General features: G+C 48.6%; 1 protein-coding gene across 1 annotated transcript in view; it reads right to left on the bottom strand.

Moving 5' to 3' along the window:
* LOC140391391 (T-cell surface protein tactile-like) overlaps positions 1–15,265 on the bottom strand; it is a 187,579-nt gene that overhangs the window by 89,318 nt on the left and 82,996 nt on the right. The window contains exon 5 of the mRNA XM_072475939.1: positions 3,178–3,242. Within this exon, the coding sequence (XP_072332040.1) occupies positions 3,178–3,242 (65 nt within the window). The remainder of the gene's footprint in view (positions 1–3,177; positions 3,243–15,265) is intronic.

Genomic DNA, 15,265 nt, shown 5'->3' on the forward strand with positions numbered 1-15,265 from the left:
AGCCTTGACAAATCATTTCCACATGTTAAGAAAGGATATATAACACTGAAATATTGAAGCACTGAATAATACAGCGCATAAGAGTCCCTTCGGCCCATTGAGTCTGCACCTACGCATGAAAGGCCCTGAACTGCTTACCTAATCCCATTTGCCAGCACTTGGCCCATAGCCTTGAATGTTACAGCATGCCAAGTACACATCCAGGTACTTTTTAAAGGATGTGAGGCATCCCGCCTCTACCACCACCCAGGCAGTGCATTCCAGACTGTCTCCACCCTCTGGGTAAAAATATTTTTCCTCAAGTCCCCCCTAAACCTCTCACCCCTCGCTTTGAATTTTTGTCCCCTTGTAACAGACCCTTCAACTAAGGGGAACAGCTGCTCCTTAGTCACCCTGTTCGTGCCCCTCATAATCTTGTACACCTCGATCAGGTCGCTCCTCTGTCTTCTCTGCTCCAGTGAAAACATTATACAAATGACAAACAATAGGGGGCCCAGTAGGGATCCTTGTGGTATGTCACTCGTCACTGGCTTCCAAACACTAAAGCAGCCATCTATCATCACCCTCTGTCTCCTACCGTTAAGTCAATTATGATTCCACCTTATCAAATCACTCTGTTGCCCAAGTGCATTTGCCTGCTTAATAATGTGGGACCTTGTCAAAGGCTTTGCTGAAATCCATGTGAGCTACATCAATTACCCTCATCTATATACTTGGTTCCATGCTCAAAAAATTCAATCAAATTTGTTAGGCATGATTCCGTCTGACAAAGCCATGCTGACTATCCCTGATCAAACCTTGCTTCTCCAAGTGGAGGTAGATTGTCTCCTTCAGGATTTTGTCCAGTAGTTTCCCAACCATTGATGTGAGACTCAGGTCTATAGTTCCCTGGCTTGTCGCTACAATCTTTCTTAAATAATGGGACCAAATTAACTGTTCTCCAGTCCTCTGGCTCCTCCCCCGGGCCAGATAGGAATTAAACATTTATGTCAGACCACGGCAATCTCCTCTCTCGCCTCCCACAGCAGCCTGGGACACAATTCATCCGGACCTGGAGATTTGTCTACTTTTAAACCCGCCAATACCCCCAATACCGTGCCACTCCTTATAACAATTTGATCAAGAACCTTACAATCTCTTTCCCAGACTTCCATAACTACCTCCTCATTCTCTTGGGTGAAGACAGGTGTGAAATATTTATTTAACCCACACATTTTACCCGTGGTCCATAATGGGAACTACCCTTTCTCTGGTTATTCACTTCCCATTGATATACTCTATATCTCGGGATTTTTCCTACTTTTACCAGCCAGAGTTTTCTCATATCTTCTCTTTGCTCTCCTAATTGATTTCTTAAGGTCCATCCTGCAATTTCTGTATGCCACTAATGGCTCTATCGACTTGTTCCCGTTATATTTGTTAAAAGCTTCTCTTTTCTTTCTCATCATATCCTGAACATATTTGGCCTGTACCCTCACAATTTCATCTTTGAACCCCCCCCCCCTCCACACTGCTCTTTGGTAAGTTTCCCCACAAGTAACTCTTTCCAGTCTATGTTGGCCAGATCCTGCCTTATTTTGTTAAAATCTACTCTTTTCCCCAATCCAAAACCTTTTTTGCGACTTGTCTATTTATTTGTCCATAACAAATTTAAACTGAACCATGTTGTGATGCTATCACAAAAATGCTCCCCACCAACACATCAACCACCTGTCCGGACATAGGTCCCCAGAATTTCAGCACGGTAGCACAATTGGATAGCACTGTGGTTTCACAGCACCAGGGTCCCAGGTTCGTTTCCCTGCTGGGTTACTGTCTGTGTGGAGTCTGCATGTGCTCCCCGTGTCTGCGTGGGTTTCCTCCAGGTGCTCCGGTTTCCTCCCACAGTCCAAAGACGTGCAGGTTAGGTGGATGATAAATTGCCCTTAGTGACCAAATAGTTAGGAGTTGTTATTGGGTTATGGGGATAGGGTGGAAGTGAAGGCTTAAGTGGGTCGGTGCAGACTCGATGGGCTGAATGGCCTCCTTCTGCACTATATGTTCTATGTTCTAATTAGGTCCAGCACTGCACCATCCCTTGTAGGATCCTCAATATATTGAGCTAAAAAGTTCTCCTGTATACATTTTAAGAATACATTGGTACATGTGACAATAAATCAAATCAAACAGAGGTGGTGCCACTTCTCTGGCCGCTACTGTTGTTTTCCCCTGATAGGCCATCCCCCCCAATGGTGGCACCGTAGCACAGTGGTTAGCACCGTTCCTTCACAGGGCCAGGGTCCCAGGTTCGATTCCCGGCTTCGGATGCTGTCTGTACGGAGCGGTGGAGTGTGGCGACTGGGGGATTTTCACAGTACCTTCATTGCAGTGTTAACATAAGCCTACTTGTAACACTAATAAAAATTATTATCATTATTATTAGTATCCAAAGCGGTATACTTGTTAGAGAGGGGGACAGCCACGGGAGATTCCTGCACTGAGTGCTTACCCTTTCAACTGTCTGCCTGCACCTTGTGTGTGACCATGTCTCTATAACTCCTGTCTATGAAGATTTCCGCCATCTGTATGCTCTTGAGTGCATCCAACTACTGCTCCAACCGAACCATGTGGTCTGTGAGTAGCTGCCATTGGATACACTTCCTGCAGATGTAGTCATCCGGAACCCTGGAAGTGTCATGGACCTCGCACACCTCACAGTTAGAGCGCTACACCCTGCTGACATGACATTTCTAGCATTAATTAATTAATTACATAAAAATAAATAGTTATTGAATTTAGTATTAATTAATTACGTTAAAATAAATACCTATTACATTTAAGTTAAAATTAACTATATGGTCCTTGGCGCTAGATTTCTCCAATAAATATTAAATGCTAAAAACACTAATCTTCTCATTACTTCTGCTGAAACATCAGCAATATTGTCATGTCAATCATCTCACTGTTAAGTTGCTTTCAATATAGGAGGGCTGCCATGAAATGCCAGAAAATATCAGGTGTAATGTAACATTCAGTAGTCAACACCTAATGCAAGAACACTACAGTAAACCTGATGGAAAATGTTGAGAGGTAGGAGAGACAGGTTATAAGAAATCACATCAATACTAATTATGAGAGGACTCTTAAAAAACATGCAAGTAGAAATATATTATTAGTGGAGAAGATTTTAAGACTTACCAAGTGTAGTTTGTTTGAAGGAAAATAGTTTAATTGCTCATGAATTTGTGGGGCCATCGGTTCAGCTGAAATATGAATGTTCCAAAATTTATATTTTCAAAAATATTTCTTATTATCATTTACAAGATATAAATAATCTATAATTGCACACAAACATAAATATTGCCATGAGAAAAGCTAGTTGACTTAATTCCTATGAAAGAGGAGATAGGAGAGGTGCTAAATGAATATTTTTCGTCAGTATTCACACAGGAAAAAGACAATGTTGTCGAGGAGAATACTGAGATTCAAGCTACTAGACTAGAAGGGCTTGAGGTTCATAAGGAGGAGGTGTTAACAATTCTGGAAAGTGTGAAAATAGATAAGTCCACTGGGCCGGATGGGATTTATCCTAGGATTCTCTGGGAAGTCAGGGAGGAGATTGCTGAGCCTTTGCCTTTGATCTTTAAGTCATCTTTGTCTACAGGAATAGTGCCAGAAGACTGGAGGATAGCAAATGTTGTCCCCTTGTTCAAGAAGGGGAGTAGAGACAACCCCGGTAACTATAGACCAGTGAGCCTTACTTCTGTTGTGGGCAAAATCTTGGAACGGTTTATAAGAGATAGGGTGAGGAATAATCATTAATAATCATTAATCCTTTCATCTGGAAAGGAATAATTTGATTAGACATAGTCAACACGGTTTTCTGAAGGGTAGGTCGTGCCTCACAAACCTTATTGAGTTCTTTGAGAAGGTGACCAAACAGGTGGATGAGGGTAAAGCAGTTGATGTGGTGTATATGGATTTCAGTAAAGCGTTTGATAAGGTTCCCCACGGTAGGCTACTGCAGAAAATACGGAAACATGGGATTCAGGGAGATTTAGCAGTTTGGATCAGAAATTGGCTAGCTGGAAGAAGACAAAGGGTGGTGGTTGATGGGAAGTGTTCAGACTGGAGTCCTGTTACTAGTGGTGTACCACAAGGATCTGTTTTGGGGCCACTGCTGTTTGTCATTTTTATAAATGACCTGGAGGAGGGCGTAGAAGGATGGGTGAGTAAATTTGCAGATGACACTAAAGTCGGTGGAGTTGTGGACAGTGCGGAAGGATGTTACAAGTTACAGAGGGACATAGATAAGCTGCAGCGCTGGGCTGAGAGGTGGCAAATGGAGTTTAATGCAGAAAAGTGTGAGGTGATTCATTTTGGAAGGAATAACAGGAAGACAGAGTACTGAGCTAATGGTAAGATTCTTGGCAGTGTGGATGAGCAGAGAGATCTCGGTGTCCATGTAGATAGATCCCTGAAAGTTGCCACTCAGGTTGAGAGGGTTGTTAAGAAGGCGTACGGTGTGTTAGCTTTTATTGGTAGAGGGATTGATTTTCGGAGCCATGAGGTCATGTTGCAGCTGTACAAAACTCTGGTGCGGCTGCATTTGGAGTATTGCGTGCAATTCTGGTCGCCGTATTATAGGAAGGATGTGGAAGCATTGGAAAGGGTGCAGAGGAGATTTACCAGAATGTTGCCTGGTATGGAGGGAAGATCTTATGAGGAAAGGCTGAGGGACTTGAGGCTGTTTTTGTTAGAGAGAAGAAGGTTAAGAGGTGACTTAATTGAGGCATACAAGATGATCAGAGGATTGGATAGGGTGGACAGTGAGAGCCTTTTTCCTCAGATGCTGATGTCTAGCACGAGGGGACATAGCTTTAAATTGTGGGGAGATAGATATAGGACAGATGTCAGAGGTAGGTTCTTTACTCAGAGAGTAGTAAGGGCGTGGAATGCCCTGCCTGCAACAGTAGTAGACTCGCGAACACTAAGGGCATTCAAATGGTCATTAGATAGACATATGGACGATAAGGGAATAGTGTAGATGGGCTTTAGAGTCGTTTCACAGGTCGGCGCAACATCGAGGGCCGAAGGGCCTGTACTGCGCTGTAATGTTCTATGTTCTATGTTCTAAAGATACAACTTACAGTTTTTTGTGTGCTTAAGACATTGGAGGAAACTGCTTCATAAATTCTCTGCAAGTTGTCCATTTAGCTTGACTGAATGCTGGTAGTTTTCTCTCTGATGCAGAAGGTTAAGAGACTAGCCCCACTCTGTGGTTTAAGCATACCACCCAGGCAGTACTGGTGGGTGTTACACCATATTTTGGATGAAATGTTTGATGCACGATCACTGACTACCAAAGCGAGGCTGTAGTCCAACTGAAGGCTTTAATAAGCTAGATGTTTCCCCCAGCAGCTCAGGTACAGAAAGAAAGCTGCTGTGGCTGCACGGGCTCTTATACCACGCCTTGCAGGGCAGAGCTACCATACAGCTTGACCAATGGGAAACATACATTATCTACCAATGGTGTTCCAGCATTACTAGGTACCGTAACACCTCTACACAGACTACCACATTCACCCCCTGTTAAAAAAGAGTCCAGCGGGGGTGGTGGCCTGGTATTACAACATGGTAATGTGGTAGAAATTATAGTTATGGAGGTACCGAAATACCTCCGTACAGCGTTTTGTCTTATTGTCGTAAGTATTTGCAATTTCACAATTAACTATATACACTTTAAAATGAAGCAATCAGTCGATCGAGGGCCCTGGTCATCCTCTGTGATCGTCGAAGCTTTGGTGGTGACGCCGGTGGAGGTTTGGGCGTCTGTGACTCCGGGAGCGTGGCCTCAATCTCTGTGGCAGCTTCAACACCCCTAGACGGCGCTGGTGGGGAAGCCGATTGACCTGGGAAGGGAGCGTCTGTGGGGTGCGTCGGTGGGCGGGGGGGGCCTAGAGGGGGCCGGCGGAAGAACCGATCCTCCTGGGAAGGGGGCGGCTGTAAGGTGCACCAGTGGGAGGGAGGGTGGGACTGGTGGCTGGGGTGTACATGTGGATCCGGCGGGCGCCAGGTCTCGTAGGGAGACCGTATCTTGTCGGCCGTCGGGGTACGCCACGTAGGCGTACTGGGGGTTAGCGTGGAGAAGATGGACCCTCTCGACCAACGGGTCCGACTTGTGCGCCCGCACGTGTTTTCGGAGCAGGATGGGCCTGGGAGCTGCCAGCCAGGTCGGGAGCGAGATCCCAGAGGAGGACTTCCTGGGGAAGACAAGGAGACGTTCGTGAGGTGTTTGGTTGGTCGTGGTACAAAGCAGTGACCGGATGAAGTGGAGGTCATCCGGGGGGACTTCCTGCCAGCGGGAGAGTGGGAGATTCCTGGACCGTAGGGCCAGTAGGACGGTCTTTCAGACCGTTCCGTTCTCCCTCTCTACCTGTCTGTTACCCCGGGGGTTGTAACTGGTCGTCCTGCTCGAGGCAATGCCTTTGCTGAGCAGGAATTTACGCAGTTCGTCGCTCATAAAGGAGGACCCCCTATCACTATGTATGTAAACGGGGAACCCGAACAGCATAAAGATGCTATGGAGGGCCTTGATGACGGTGGTTGCGGTCATATCGGGGCAGGCGATGGCGAATGGGAATCGGGAGTACTCGTCAATCACGTTCAGGAAGTACGTGCTGCAGTCGGTGGAGGGGAGGGGGCCTTTCAAGTCCATACTGAGGCGTTCAAAAGGACGGGAAGCCTTTATCATGTGCGCTTTCTCTGGCCTGTAGAAGTGCGGTTTGCAGTCCGCGCAGATTTGGCAATTCCTGGTGGCTGTCCTGACCTCCTTGATGGAGTAGGGCAGGTTGCGGGTCTTGATAAAGTGGAACAAGCGAGTGACCCCCGGGTGGCAGAGGTCCTCGTGGAGGGCTCGGAGGCGGTCCACTTCTCCGTTGGCACATGTGCCGCCGGACAGGGCATCAGGAGGCTCGTTTAGCTTCCCGGGACGATACAAGATGTCGTAGTTATCGGTGGAGAGTTCGATCCTCCACCGCAAGATCTTATTTTTTTTTATCTTGCCCCGCTGTGCATTATCGAACATGAAGGCAACCGACCATCGGTCAGTGAGGAGAGTGAATCTCCTGCCGGCCAGGTAATGCCTCCAATGTCGCACAGCTTCGACTATTGCCTGGGCGTCCTTTTCGACTGAGGAGTGGTGGATTTCGGAAGCATGGAGGGTGCGTGAGAAGAAGGCCACGGGTTTGCCCGCTTGGTTGAGGGTGGCAGCCAGAGCTACGTCGGACGCGTCGCTCTCGACCTGGAAGGGGAGGGACTCGTTGATGGCGTGCATCGTGGCCTTTGCAATGTCTGCTTTGATGCGGCTGAAGGCCTGGCGGGCCTCTATCGACAGGGGAAATCTGTGGATTGGATCAGGGGACGGGCCTTTTCCGCATAGTTGGGGACCCACTGGGCAGAGTAAGAAAAAAAGCCTAGGCAGCGCTTCAGGGCCTTGGAGCAGTGAAGAAGGGGGAACTCCATAAGGGGGCGCATGCGTTCAGGGTCAGGGCCTATGACTCCATTTCGCACTACGTAGCCGAGGATGGCTAGGCGGTCGGTGCTAAACACGCATTTATCCTTGTTATACTTAAGGTTAAGGATCTTTGCAGTCTGGAGGAATTTTCGGAGGTTGGCGTCGTGGTCCTGCTGGTCGTGGCCGTAGATTGTGACATTATCGAGATATGGGTATGTTGCCCGTAAACCGTACCGGTCAACCATTCGGTCCATCCTGCGCTGGAAGACCGAGACCCCATTAGTGACACCGAAGGGAACCCTTAACAAGTGATATAGCCGCCCATCTGCCTCGAAGGCAATGTACTTGCGGTCACTAGTGCGCATGGGGAGCTGGTGGTAGGTGGACTTAAGATCCACCGTGGGGAAGACCTTGTAATGTTTACCAGGTCGGATATGCGGGGGAGAGGGTACGCGTCCAGCTGCGTAAACCTGTTGATGGTCTGACTGTAGTCGATGACCATCCTGTGCTTCTCCCCGGTCTTTACCACCACTACTTGAGCTCTCCAGGGACTGTTGCTGGCTTCAGTGATGCCTTCCCTCAGTAGCCATTGGACCTCTGACCTGATAAAGGTCCGGTCCTGGGCACTGTACCGTCTGCTCCTGGTGGCGACGGGTTTGCAATCCGGGGTGAGGTTCGCAAACAGGGAAGGCGGATCGACCTTGAGGGTCGCGAGGCTGCAGACTGTGAGAGGGGGTATAGGGCCGGCGAATTTGAAAGTTAGACTTTGGAGGTTGCACTGGAAGTCTAACCCTAGGAGTGTGGCCGCGCAGTGGTGGGGAAGGACGTAGAGCCGGTTATTTTTAAACTCCCTTCCCTGGACCGTGAGGTTTGCTACACAAAACCCCTTTATCTCTACTGAGTGGGAATCTTTTTTGATTAACTGGGTGGACGGGGAGAGAACAGCGCCTGACCGTGTCGGGGTGTATGAAGCTCTCCGTGCTCCCAGAGTCGATTAAGTAGGACGTCTCATGCCCGTTGATTAGTACCGTTGTTGTAGCAGTTGAGAGTGTTCGAAGCCGGGACTGGTCCAGGGTCACCGAGGCTAATCGCAGCAGCAGCTGGGTGTTCTCGCCGGGCGGTGTGTGGTCATCAGCACCGAGGTCCTGGGAGTCAATCCAAGATGGCGGCGCCCACTGGTCACACATGGCTGTGGGTGCACAAAATGGTGGCGCCCATCTATCACACGTGGCATCAGCGGGACAAGATGGCGGTGCCCGGAGGCCACACATGGCCCTGGGGGAGGAAGATGGTGGCGCTCACTGGCCGCACAGGGTGCGTGGAGGGGGTTGTGGTGGCAGCCCGCATTCGCTTCCGGAGACCGCAGCGACCGCCCGGGCTTGGCATACCGCCACAAAATGGCCCTTTTTGCCGCACCCTTTACATGTGGACGAACGGGCTGGGCAGCGCTGTCGGGGGTGTTTGGCTTGCCCGCAAAAATAGCAGCGGGGCCCCCCCGGGGTTGCCAGGCCGTCTTGCAGCGCAAGCTTGTGGGGGGATGTGGGATGCCTCGGAGTCGGCTGAAGGGGGGGTTCCACGCTGCACAGGGGATGCCGCGTGGTCGGGGGCGTGGGCGCGGGCGTTTCGGGAGGCCACAGCCAGGGAGCCAGCAAGGGCCCGTGCCTCCTTGAGGCCTAGAGTCTCTTTTTCCAGCAAACGCTGGCGGATTTGAGAGGACAGCATACCCGCCACGAAAGCGTCCCGAATCAACAGTTCAGTGTGGTCGTTTGCTGAAACTTGCAGTTTCTCCCCAACACCAGGAGTGCATGGTAGAATTGTTCTAGTGACTTACCAGGAATTTGTCACCTCGTCGCTAGTAGATGCTGGGCGTAGACCTGATTTACAGGGCGAATGTAGTGTCCTTTCAGCAACTTCATCGCGTCACCGAAGTCGTCCATATCCTCGATGAGGGTGTAGACTTCTGGGCTTACCCTCGAATGCAGGATTTGCAGTTTCTGTTCTCCTGTGGGTGTGTTTTCTGCCGTTCCGAGGTAGCCGTTGAAGCACGCCAGCCAGTGCTTGAAAGTCGCCGCCGAGTTTACTGCGTGGGGGGTGAGTGGGGGCTGAGTTTCAGACACTCCGGCTTGATTCAGAGCGCCATTCTTTAAATCTAGCTTATTAAATTGATGCACGATCAATGACAACTGAAGGCTTTAATAAGCTAGATGTGTCCCCCAGCAGCTCATGTACGGAAAGAAAGCTGCTGGGGCGGCACGGGCTCTTATACCCCGCCTTGCAGGGCGGAGCTACCATGCAGCTTGGCCAATGGGAAACATACATTATCTACCAATGGTGTTCCAGCATTACTCGGTACCGTAATACCTCTACACAGACTACCACAATGTTAAACTGAGACCCTGCTTGCTCAGCTGGATAATAATGATCCCATTTCACTATTCAAGGAAGAGCAGCAAAATCTCCTGATATCCTGGTCAATATCTATCCCTCCAAAATTATGATCACCATTTAATTTAACTGAATTCATTTCTGTCAATACTGTCATAACAATGAACATTATAGCAGAGTGAGAGCTACCCACACACACGTCACCAAGTAACCACGGACATACTGAACTGTTTTAAAAGATTACAAAAAAGCCACTCATGAAAAGATAGCTGAACTGTGAACTGATCACTTCTGGAGAGGTCCGATGGATTGCAGACCTGTTCTGAGATGTTGTCTGAAATTTTGCACGCAGATATGCTTCAAAGAAAAACATAAAAAATGCAAAGTATTGCTGGACTTTTAATTCATTGCAATTCTAAGAAACTAACACCCACACAGCTACACATCTTCAGACATTCAAAACCTCTGTGGATTGGGCAGCATGGTGGCACAGTGGTTAGCACTGTTGCCTCACGGCACTGAGAACACAGGTTTGATCCCGGTCCCGGGTCACTGTCTGTGTGGAGTTTGCATGTTGTCCCCATGTTTGCATGGGTGTTACTCCCACAACCCAAACATATGCAGGTTAGGTGGAATGGCCACGCTAAATTGCTCCTTAATAAGAAAAAGAACTCTGTAGATTATGAGATAACTATCTCTTGTTGATCTGGATCTCAAAATGTGTCAAAAGGTTTCTGAGATGAAGTATCTGAATGTAATTGGATGCAAGACAAGCCAATTAAATTCCTTTCCGGTAATCTATAGAGATTCAAAAACTTGATCTGAAAAAGCAGAAAGAAGGAAGCAAGCAGGAGGATATAAAAGGATGATCACCCTGCAGAGATACACAGGCCATCTCTCTCTCTCTCTGGAAACAATCAAAGGGTGTCTTTATGGTCATTTTAAAGAATAGGCTTGCAGACTACAAAGGTACAAACAAACAAGAGCTTTATTGAAAATCCGTTTACTCTAAAGGCTGTTAGGATAGACAGCTCATTGATCTGAGCAAACAGCCGATGACATCATCCAGACATCACGCGATCGTGCCGTTAAAGTGACCTTGTTCCAGATGGGAACAAACATGAATACATAACACTCCCCCCCCCCACCCCTTACAAAGAGCTTCCTGCAATGAAACACAATATAATATTGCAATCCAAATTTTAAATATAAACTGCTGAGAATCACAACAGTCAAAACATGAGATGTTCCAAGGAATGTTGATTTCTGTGTGGTTGTCAGTGGACCTCAGGCGTTGGCTTTTTTGTGTCGACTGTAATTCTGGTGTTTTTGGTTTAGTTTGGATATTGTTCGTAGTTGTCTCAACTGCAATCGATGTAGTGTTCGGACGTTGACTCTGTGTTAAAGTGTCAACTGGGGTGCTGTCTTCCCAGTTGTTTCTGGTAATGCCAGGATCTCGGTAATGTCTAGGTCTCCACTTGGCACAACTTGTTGCAGACTCTCGGTTGACTGTCTCTGGAAAATTAGTTCCAGTGGCTAAAAATCGATCAGCATGTTTCCTACACATCCCAAGTTTGAATGGTGTAGGAGATCTAAGTAGCAATGGACTCCTCCTAGTCTGCTGAGAATTTGATTCGGCGATCAGGCGGAGAATCGATTCCGACGCTGGAATCGGGGCAGGGGCTGGTTTGATGCCGGTTTGCGAGTCTCCATCCCACCCAAACAGGTGTCATCGTGATGCGTGCCGCGCGCAGCTGCAATGCTGTTGGCGCCTCATCGGCCGGCCCACTCACGATGCTCCACCCCCGATGGACCAAGTTCCCGACGGCACGGGACATGTGTCCTTACAGAAATCGTGAACCTGGCGCGGCTGCTGTGGACTGCCACACTCGTCCCGGAACGTGCCGCTGGCCAGGGGGGCTTCAGCGAGGGCTGGGGGGACTGGTGGAGGATGGCCAGGGGGTGGGCTGTGGGGTCGCAGTTTGCAGGCCGGGTCAGCGCATGGCCGGTGCCATGTTGCACAGTGTCACCGCTGCATGTCGTCAGCCGTGCGCATGCGAGGCCCGGGACCGGCCATTCTCCGGCCGTTTTCGGCACAGTTTTGGGAGTTTTGGTCGGAGCTGGTGCTATCCACTCACCGGTACCGGAATCGGTGAGGTTATCGCTCCGATTTTCTTCGTGCCGACCTCTCACAGATTCTCGATTCGAGCCGGCACTTTGTGTGTCGCGATTGCTAAATATTATTTTGGTCCATGTCCATGGAGATAAACTTGACTAATGTCAACTTTACTGAAATGCTGGCCTCCAGTCAATCAAGCAAATAAATCATTGATTAAAGGTAGAGGCTACTGCTCTGCACATAATACTGGATTGATAGTGACTTTAAAATCACCACATATACATACCAAACCATCTTTCTTCATCACGGGTGCTATGGGCGTGGCTGAATCACTTTCATCAACGGATTTGAGGACTCCCATCTTGACCCTCCTTTCTAAGTCTGCTTCAACTTTAGTCACTGACCTAGTCTTTGAGCATCGTGCTTGGGTTTCGTCCTTAATCCTTAGCTTGAATGAGATCTTTTTCATACTTCCCAACTCTCCATTAAAGACCATGCCATTTTTCTTTAAAATCTTTGGTAGACCTGCTTCAGACTCTGACTTGAGGTTCACCTCCACCCAGTATAACTTGATCAGCAAGTTCCCTCCATTACAGTTAAATAGTTACCTTTAACGACGTGCAGGGATCAGAATGCGGTCGATCTGTATCGCTGCACATTTACATTGACACAACCCCTCAATGGATCCACCTACCCAGTATATATATTTTTGGTGTGGAGATGCCGGCGTTGGACTGGGGTGAGCACAGTACGAAGTCTTACAACACCAGGTTAAAGTCCAACAGGTTTGTTTCGATGTCACTAGCTTTCGGAGCGCTGCTCCTTCCTCAGGTGAATGAAGAGGTCTGTTCCAGAAACACATATACAGACAAATTCAAAGATGCCAAACAATGCTAGGAATGCGAGCATTAGCAGGTGATTAAATCTTTACAGATCCAGAGATGGGGTAACCCCAGGTTAAAGAGGTGTGAATTGTCTCAAGCCAGGACAGTTGGTAGGATTTCGCAGGCCAGATGGTGGGGGATGAATGTAATGTGACATGAATCCCAGGTCCCGGTTGAGGCCGCACTCATGTGTGCGGAACTTGGCTATAAGTTTCTGCTCAGCGATTCTGCGTTGTCGCTGGTCCTGAAGGCCGCCTTGGAGAACGCTTACCCGGAGATCAGAGGCTGAATGCCCTTGACTGCTGAAGTGTTCCCCGACTGGAAGGGAACATTCCTGCCTGGTGATTGGTGCGCGATGTCCGTTCATTCGTTGTCGCAGCGTCTGCATGGTCTCGCCAATGTACCACGCTTCGGGACATTCTTTCCTGCAGCGTATGAGGTAGACAACGTTGGCCGAGTCGCACGAGTATGTACCGCGTACCTGGTGGGTGGTGTTCTCACGTGTAATAGTGGTATCCATGTCGATGATCTGGCACGACTTGCAGAGATTGCCATGACAGGGTTGTGTGGTGTCGTGGTCACTGTTCTGAAGACTGGGTAGTTTGCTGCACACAATGGTTCGTTTGAGGTTGCGCGGTTGTTTGAAGGCAAGTAGTGGGGGTGTGGGGATGACCTTGGCAAGATGTTGATCGTCATCAATGACGTGTTGAAGGCTGTGAAGAAGGTGACGTAGTTTCTCCGCTCCGGGGAAGTACTGGACGACGAAGGGTATTCTGTCGGTTGTGTCCCATGTTTGTCTTCTGAGGAGGTCGGTCCAGTTTTTCGCTGTGGCGCGTTGGAACTGTCGATCGATGAGTCGAGTGCCATATCCCGTTCGTACGAGGGCATCTTTCAACGTCTGTAGATGTCTGTTACGCTCCTCCTCGTCTGAGCAGATCCTGTGTATACGGAGCGCTTGTCCAAAAGGCTTCTTTAATGTGTTTAGGGTGGAAGCTGGAGAAGTGGAGCATCATGAGGTTATCCGTGGGTTTGCGGTAAAGCAAAGTGCTGAGGTGACCGTCCTTGATGGAAACGAGTGTGTCCAAGAATGCAACTGATTTTGGAGAGTAGTCCATGGTGAGTCTGATGGTTGGATGGAACTTATTAATGTCATCGTGTAGTCGTTTCAGTGATTCTTCGCCGTGGGTCCAAAGGAAAAAAATGTCATCGATGTGTCTGGTGTATAACATCGGTTGAAGGTCCTGTGCGGTGAGTAGGTCCTGTTCAAACTTGTGCATGAAGATGTTGGCGTATTGGGGTGCGAATTTGGTCCCCATGGCTGTTCCGTGCGTCTGAATGAAGAACTTGTTGTCGAAGGTGAAGACGTTGTGAACCAGAATGAAGCGGATGAGTTGCAGAATTGCGTCTGGAGATTGGCAGTTGTCGGTGTTGAGTACTGAGGCTGTTGCAGCAATGCCGTCGTCATGGGGGATGCTGGTGTAGAGTGCCGAGACGTCCATTGTGACGAGGAATGTTCCTGGTTCAACTGGTCCATGGGTGCTGAGTTTCTGTAGGAAGTCCGTCGTGTCGCGACAGAAGCTGGGTGTACCTTGTACGATGGGTTTCAAGATGCCCTCGATGTAGCCAGAGAGGTTCTCACACAGGGTCCCATTGCCTGAAACGATAGGGCGGCCTGGTGTGTTGGCTTTATGTATTTTTGGAATTATCTTTGAGGGTTTTGCGGCAGCACGGTGGCACAGTGGTTAGCACTGCTGCCTCACGGCGCCGAGGTCCCAGGTTCGATCCTGGCTCTGGGTGATTGTCCGTGTGAAGTTTGCACATTCTCCCTGCGTTTGCGTGGGTTTCGCCCCCACAACCCAAAGATGTGCATGTGGGTGGATTGGCCAAGCTAAATTGCCCCTTAATTGGAAACGATGAATTGGGTACTCTAAATTTAGAAAACAAAATCTTTGAGGGTTTTGAGGCGATATGCTGTTGTTTCTTTTGGTAAAGCGTTTCTGGTACCAACGTAACTGCTGCTCCAGTGTCCACTTCCATTTTCTACTGGTTGTCTGTCCAAGTAAAGAAGTCCAGTAACGATTTGTTGTGCTCGCAATAGCCAATGCATTCAGTGACAGTTCGTCATCTCACTGTGACTCTCGTCATTTCTCGTGCTTGTTTTGTCTCGTGTCGTGTAGATCCTTTCCATTTGATATACTTGGTTCTTGCTTTTTATAGTTCTTGTTTGTATCTTTTTGTTTCTTTTCCTAACACGGACATTCAATGTGCTCCTTTTTACCACAATTCCTGCATTCTGCATCTTACACCAACAAGTCTGCTGTTGTGTGGCCAGTTTTTGCACAGCGATGGCAATTTCGAACCTTTGTCCAGGTCTCAGCCGAC

The sequence above is a fragment of the Scyliorhinus torazame genome, chromosome 15, assembly GCF_047496885.1.
Source record: "Scyliorhinus torazame isolate Kashiwa2021f chromosome 15, sScyTor2.1, whole genome shotgun sequence".
Classification (NCBI taxonomy): Eukaryota; Metazoa; Chordata; class Chondrichthyes; order Carcharhiniformes; family Scyliorhinidae; genus Scyliorhinus; species Scyliorhinus torazame.